The sequence below is a fragment of the Chrysochloris asiatica genome, unplaced genomic scaffold (genome assembly GCF_000296735.1).
Source record: "Chrysochloris asiatica unplaced genomic scaffold, ChrAsi1.0 scaffold00042, whole genome shotgun sequence".
Lineage (NCBI taxonomy): Eukaryota > Metazoa > Chordata > Mammalia > Afrosoricida > Chrysochloridae > Chrysochloris > Chrysochloris asiatica.
In genome coordinates this window covers 4242789-4250680 of record NW_006408560.1, presented here as the reverse complement: position 1 = coordinate 4250680, position 7892 = coordinate 4242789, and the positions used below count along the sequence as shown (strand labels likewise).

At 41.7% G+C, this 7892-nt stretch overlaps 1 protein-coding gene across 3 annotated transcripts in view; it reads right to left on the bottom strand.

Annotated features, from left to right (window-relative positions):
• CHD1L (chromodomain helicase DNA binding protein 1-like) overlaps nt 1-7892 on the bottom strand; it is an 89148-nt gene that overhangs the window by 69155 nt on the left and 12101 nt on the right. For 2 of the 3 annotated variants that reach the window (XM_006861318.1, XM_006861317.1), the window contains exon 2: nt 1116-1228. The exons of the other annotated variant lie outside the window; for it this stretch is intronic. In XM_006861318.1, coding sequence (XP_006861380.1) covers nt 1116-1228 — 113 coding nt within the window. The remainder of the gene's footprint in view (nt 1-1115; nt 1229-7892) is intronic. 3 annotated transcript variants of the gene reach the window in all.

Below are 7892 nucleotides of genomic sequence, written 5' to 3'. Positions count from 1 at the left end.
ATTTCTAAAATATATAGGAAACTACAACACCTCTACAAGAAAAAGACAAATAACCCAATTAAAAAGTGGGCACAGGACATGAACAGACACGTCACCAAGGAGGAGATCCGGGCAGCCAACAAACATATGAAGAAATGTTCACAATCACTAGCCATTAGAGAGATGTGATATAAATCAAAACAATGTGATATAATCTCACACCAGCATTAACAGCGAAGTTCAAAGAAACAGAAAACAACAAATGCTGGTGTGGGTCCAGGGCATTATCCTGCAGCACCACACCAGGACTCCATAAGTCTAACACTAATATCTGTCACAACAGATAACAGTATCAAGACACCATCTGTTTATGGACATAGGATTCTCCAGATCTCCTGACTCAAGTCCAGCTCCCTTTAGGTGGGTCAAAGCATTTTGGAAAATAGAATATTTCCTCTGTACTTCCTAGCCTGGCTAAGTAATGGGTAGTAGCCCCCCACCCACTGGGGAAGGGAGATTAATATTAATAAAAGTGACCCAATTAACTAGATAAACAACTAAGATCAGACTCAATTTCATCCTTAGGCAGACGTATCTGCTTTAAAAAAAAAAAGAAAAACTAAATGTCTAGGCCCAACAACAAGTCCTTAAATGGTGCAAATGGTGAGGTGCTCACCTATGAGCCAATGGGGTTGATGGTTTGAACCCACTCAGAGAACTTAGGAAGACGGGCCTGGTGATGTGCTTTCAAAAGATCACAGCCTTGATAATCCTATGGAGTGGTTCTACTCGGCACACGTGGGTAGCCATGAGTCTAACTGACCTGACAGCAACTAACAACAGCAGGCCCATGCTTTGCAGTTCCAACTCACGCTTATCTTCCAAGGTCTTGAACTCTTAACAAAGGTTTAGGCATTCTTCATCTTAGTGTAAAAATACATTGTTGTTAAATGTTGTCAAGTTAGTTCCGACCTATAGTGACCTGTTTAGGGTTTCCAAGGAGCAGCCCTTGTAGTTCACTGCATTACCCTGCAGCGCATACTAGCAGATAAAACCTAAATTTGGTAGAGCTCTAGTAGGGATCTGTACAGCTCTCTTTCAGTAGAGGTCAGCAGTGGTCAGTCCACAGTAACTACCTGGCATGTCTTCCCCAGGCCCATCTCGTCCCCCAGGATGCAACCATTCTGGCAGTGGAAGCGCTGGGCTAGCCAGTTGACTCCCTCCAGTTGATATGAGCGTAGACTAATTCCTAGAAAGAAAAAATACAACAAATTCAAAGAACAGACATTTGACCACATCCAAGGAGCTCTGGTAGCGTAGATTGGGCTGAGATCGGGCTGCGAACCTCAGGGTCAGCAGTTCGAAACTACCAGCTGTTCCACGGGAGAAAGATGAGACATTCTACTCCTGTATAAATTCACAGCCTCGGAAACCCTGTACAGGGTCACTATGAGTCGGAACCCACTCCACGGCACATAACAACAACAACAAATAGGCTAAATATGTTCTACGACCTCAAATAAAGACACAGCCTAAATTTTCGGACCCCCAATCCATGGAACTACAGGACATAAGCTTTGCTAGGAAATTACAGCTATGTTATCATTTGCTACCTTCCAAACTACTTTTTAAGGAGCCCTGGTAGCATAGTGGATTATGAGCTGGGCTGCTAACCACAAGGTCAGTAGTTTGAATATACCAGTCACTCTTCAGAAGAAAGATGAAGCTTTCTACTCCTGTAAGATTTATAGCCTTGGAAACCCTATACAGGGTCACCAATGAGTTGAACCAACTTGGTGGCACACAACAACATCCACCACCAAACTAGTTTTTGAGAAGGGTTAGTCACCACTATACACAAAGTCTTGAAGTCTGTCACTGTTACCAGATTATTCACTTATTAGATGAGAAATCACCCGGGGATTTGTGTTCCATATGGCTCAAGTTTCATGCCAGTGCCCAATCTAGGAAATATGGTATTACTGATACAACATTAACACATGGGCTATCTGTCTGTCTGCTTACTTAACAACAACCATTTAGATGTGCCACTGACACTAAAGGAAAACCCGAGACAGGAATGACTAAATTAGCCTTCAAAAAATTTATTAAGAGTTTAAATCATGCTACATCAAGGTGATTAGCAGTGTGCAAGGACAGCAGAAGAGGTCTAAAATCCACCTGGTGCTTCTGCAAATGGCTCTCTCTAGGAGAAAAATCCAATTTCATAAAATATTCTTTTATCTTCAGGAAGGGGAAAAACCCAAACATACTTTATATAAAATTATTAACATAAGCATAACTTTCTAGTGTGAATATATGGCCTTTTAAAAAGAACAGTATATTAGAAACATAAATTGTTAAGTACCGTCTAGTCAGTTCTGACTCAAAGCGACCCTGTACAGGGTTTCTGAGGAGCGGCTGGTGAGTTTGAAACACCAACCTTACAGTTCAGCCCACTATACCACAGCGCCATACAAGGACTCCTAGAAATATTAATAACGGTGGTAGTGATGTGCCGTGGAGTTGGTTCCGACTCATAGGGCACCTGTACAGGGTTTCTGAGGCTGTGAATTTTTATGGGAGCAGAAAGTCTCATCTTTCTCCAGTGGAACAGCTAGTAGTTTTGAACTGCTGACCTTGAGGCTCACAGCCCGATTCGTAACCACCACGCTACCAGAACTCCTTACTTATTAAATAAGAGGGAGAGTAGCAAACACTTAACATAAATTATCTCATTTAATCCTTACAGCCGGAGTCTCTGAGTGTGGTACGAACAGTTAACACATTTGGCTGCTAGCCAAAGATTTGAAGGGTAGAGATCACCCAGAGGTACCCTGGCAAATCTACTTCCGAAAAATGAGCCACTGAAAACCCTACGGAGCATAGTTGTACTCTGACATACATGAAGCTGTCATAAGACAGATTTAACAGCAACTGTCAAAAAAAAATCCTATGTGGTAGGCATCATATCCATTTTTATAAACAAGTAAACTTTTGAAAATTCAGATAATCAAAGAATATGATAATGTATAATTGGGAGACTTTCACTTCCAGGAAGATGAAAAAGATGTATTTTTCCCTCCTCCTCCTCCTAAGTACAAAGAAGCACAAGAATCTGAAGTGGAGCAAAGAGGTCACAGCAGCTAGGGGGGACCTCAGGACCTGAGGAAGAGCAGGGCGGTGAAGTCCCAGTGTTTTCTTTTGCTTCATGTATCCCACACCTGAAGTCTTGGTGTGGCGCTATCGGGTAAGTACTCAACCATCAAGTCTCATCTTTCTCCCATAGAGCAGCTGGTGGGTTTGAACCAGACTCTGCAGCTTACTGCTTACCCCACAGCACCACCAAGAAACCAAAACTCCGACTTTCACACAGCAGTAACAGGAAACCCCCTCCTTGCCTGGACTTCTATCTTCACCTTGCTATAACCCCCTAATCTCCTGCCAGAGCAGTATCACACAATGACAGACTAAACAAAGGTAGAAATAAGATCAACAGTTTAATAACACAGCCCAACAATTTCCAAGTTTCTGTCAAAAATTAATCATCATACTAAGAACCTGAAAGATTTCAAATAATGAAAATGGAGGTGGGGGGGGAATGACATCAAGATTGAGATGTCATAGATGTAAGAATTATCTAACAAAGATTGTAAAACAACTGGGGTGGGGATTACAAAACCAAAGTAGAGAAACAGAAAATCTCAGCAAAAAAACAGAATATATAAAGTAGACCCAAGGGGACATTTTAAAACTGAAAAAACTCAACAACCAAATTAAAAGGTCATGGATGAGTTCAATGGCAGATAGAGGGAACACAGGAAAGAACCAGTGAACTGGAAGACAGAATAGCAGAAATTACCCAAATCTGAACAGAGAGAAAATAGACTACAACCAAACAGAGCCTCACAAAATTGTGGTACTAGAGCAAAAGAGCCAATGTAAGAGTTATAAGACCACGTCATAAGAGTTCTAGAAAGTGGATGGGGCTAAAAATGTACTTGAAGAACTGATGACTGAAAACTTTCCAAACTTCACAAAGGATATAAGAATCTGTGTGCACCACAAACAGGATAACCCAAAGAAATTTATACCAAAGCATATCATAACTGAAAACTAAAAACAAGGAAAATATACTGGATTATGTCACCAGCAAACTTACCCTGAAAGAATCGCTGAAGATAGTTATTGAAAAAGAAAGAAAACATAAAAAGACATCTTGGAACAACAAGAAGTAGGAGGGGGAAGCATGGTAAGCAAAAATACTGGTAAATACAAAGTGTTCCTTTTCCTCTTGTATCTTCTCAATTGATGGTTGAAGCAAAAATTATAACACTGTGTGATGAGGTATGAATATATGTAAAAGCACTGAAGACATTTATATAGGGGAGGTAAAGGGAAGTAAGGTATCTATACTAGAACTAGTAAATGATACTAGTATCTGTGATACATTACAATGTAACACCTAAACAAGAAGGGATAGGAAAGAAGGACAAAATAGGTAGCACAAGAAGGAGGTGTGGTGCATGCTGTTACTTTGTGGGGAATACAATCAATGACAGGAAACAAAATGTGTATGAATTGTTGAACGGAAAACTGATCTGCTCTGCAAACTTTCAACCAGAACATTTAAAAGCTACAAAAAAGACATACAATCAAGAGATACAAAAACACCACAGGAGTTCCAGTTTTGGTGGCAACAGAGGCTGAGTCAGATAGAACAGGCTCCGTGGGGGAGGGGCTGCAAACCCAGAGAAGATACTCTAACTGAACAGCATCAGAGCTTTGGATCTAGCATAAGGTGCAAGGCATCCGTTTCCCGTACCCACTGGCAAAAAAATCACGGTATAAAGGAAAATAATGCGATTTAGGAATTGGTCGACACACGGGACTCCCTCTGTGGCCACCCCACCAGAGCAGAGTTCAGAGGGTGGGGCCACAGCCAGACCAGGACAGTGAACCAGAGCTAAAAGCGGCGCAGTGACATTTGCAAAAGGAGGTGTGGGGGGATTCTACATTTTGTCCTCCTCTTTCCTGTCATGCCTTCTTTGCCCAGCCCAGACATCTTCAGGCGGGTGGGTGCACACCTGCAAAAAAGTTCATCATTGAGCCCACACTTTTCCCACAGCACAGAAAGAAACAGCCCCATCCATCCCAAGGGCAAATCCTTTGGTGGCTGCTTATAACATCAGCCTGTCGGACCCAGCCCTAAAGTTAACTTGTGCAGTACCCTTTACTCCAGCCTATCCAGCAAGAAAAACCTGGTCTGGCCTGACAAACAAACCATATGAACAATCTGTAAAATCCCAACTTAAAAGGATGCAACTATTTCGAGAATTACGCTGTGCACACACAAATACCTAACTGACCTTCAGAGACAAAAATAGTACACAATCTTTCTCCCATTAACCTCTCAGTATCTACTGCGCACCTCTACAGTAGTGACTAGAGGAGGGGCCTGAGAAAGCAGACACCCCCACCTACTGCTGGAGGATTCTAGGATGCACACACACTGCCTGTGTAGCACAGAAACTAGACAGTCAGCCACAGTTTTATTTTTGTTTCAAAGTGGTGGTTTTTGTCTCTGCTTTTATATAGCTTCTGTATTGGGTCCTTTTGATCACATGCTTTTCCTGGAGGTGGGAGCTTTTTCTCCCTATGTTACCCAATAAGACACAGCAATCATGAGCATATAACCAAGCTACAAGCATACCCCATAATATTCCACCATTGAGACAAGAGCCAATAACAACTGCTAAGCCTATCTCCTGATCATATTCCACCAGGAGACACTCAGTAAGCTTAATAACACAGCACCAAACATCCATTGAAGCATTAAAAACTCACATAACTGTGGGGAAAAAAATATATAATCCTGTTTATTATATTCGGGTAACTTTTTTTATTTCCTGAAGTAAAGACTTTACGATCGCTCACTTTTTCTTTGGTTACTTCCTGAAGTGAGTAAAGAATTTATGGTCACTTTCTTTTTATTTAAACCACTTCCCGGAGTAAGGAATTTATGATAACTTGCTTTTTCCTTAAACTACTTCCTGGAGCAAAGACTATGATCGCTCTCTTCTTTTCCTAAAGTAGGAATGTGCACCTTAAAAATCTGAACTAGCCAACCGAGTAAGGGAATAGATTGTGCAGTCAAAGCCCTAGCCATTAGGGTGAGACACAGCCTTGAGACTTGCGTCAGGGATTAAAAACCCGAGTGGATTGCCCACTCAGTGTGCTCGCTGGCCTGTTCGTGTATGTACAGCTATGCACACGCACCCTCTTGCAGGAGTAAATTTTACTTTGCCAAGGTAATTTAGTCTCACCGAGTGTCTTTTATGTGACATCAGGATTCATTTCTAACAATTTGGGGGCTCAAACGGGATTTCCCATTCCCTTTGGGAAGCAGCTTTAGCCTTCTCCTCTGAGGGAGACATGTCCTGCTGTCCAGTTACAGCAGCCCTCGGGTGAGATCTGCTGAAGTCTCCCAAGAAAGCGAATAAATCCGGACCCTTGGAAAAGTGGGAAAAAGGCCTACTCGAGCACCACGTGGCAACCAGGTAACTTCGTGCACGAACCAAAGGTAAGAAAAATTGCAGGGGCGAACAGTACTTCCTTTGGTGGTTGGGACATCCCGGAGGTTGTATGTGTGTGAATGAGGCATGCCTTGGGCATGAAGTGAGTGTGGAGTACTGATCCGTGGTTCAAGCTGAGGGCGGTATCTAGTCAAGAACTCAATCCGAGTCGGGGGTTTATATCAACATGCCAATTGCTAAGAGGGGTCCAACGTTCCCGAGAGGGAAGTGGCCCAAGACGGACGAAGTGAAAATAAAGAGAGCAAGAAACCTCCAAGTATAGGGGTAGGTTGACCCTCTTTGGAAACACAACCAGGTAGCCGGGATGGGAAATAACATTAGTAAAAGAATCTCCAGAGAAAATGGGACCCAAAACAACAAAATCCCCTTTGATAGTCCATTGGGATTAATGTTAAAATACTGCAAAGAGAACCCTCGGACTAAAGGGAAATAAAAATAACAAATGATAAGATATTGCTGTTTCTTTTGGACACAGGAACCAATTTTTAAAACTGTCTTTTGGCCTAAATTTGACTCAGAGGAGTACTGGGTCTGCCAATCTTTAATTGAATATGTCAATAAGAAAACTCCTATCCCTCAGGAGGAAATAGATTATGCCCTATGCTAGAGACAGGATCCTGTTGTCCTATTTGCACTTAAGACAAGGGATAACAAGGTGAAGAAAGAAAAACTTTCTTCCCCTTGGGACCCCCTTTTCTCTCTACCCTCTGCCTTACAATCCTGCCCTTTCTCCTACACCCTCCAACTCACAACACTGAACTCTCCTCTTTGAAAAGTCCCTTAGGAAGAGGAGAAATTGGGATCCTCAGCGTACCCCTAACTGGTTCAGGAGACACACACCCCGCAAAAAAAAAAAAATATAAGTAAAATGGAATGAAAACAGAGGAATAGAATTTATAATACAGATGAAGAAAACAAAAATAATGTTTTAGAAAAAAATATATATATCCTTTGGGCCAGGGAATGTTAAAGTTTCGTTTTGTCACTAATACTTGGCCTGATATTTGTAAATGGATATAAAAAGAATAGAAAACTAGAAAAACAGGTCTATGAAAGAACGATTATAAGAAATTGAAAAGGTATATGCAAAACGGGATAAAGAAAAACAGAAACAGAAAGCCAAAACTATGTTGTCAACCTTAGGGCAAGGAGCTCTAGTAGAATAATGGTTACAAATTGGGCTACAAGCCTCAAGGTCAGCAGTTTGAAACTGCCAGCAGTTCCATGAGAAAAAGATGAAGCTTTTTGCTCTTGTAATGGTTTACAGTCTTAGAAACCATATATAGGGACACTAAGAGTCAGAATCAACTCCACACC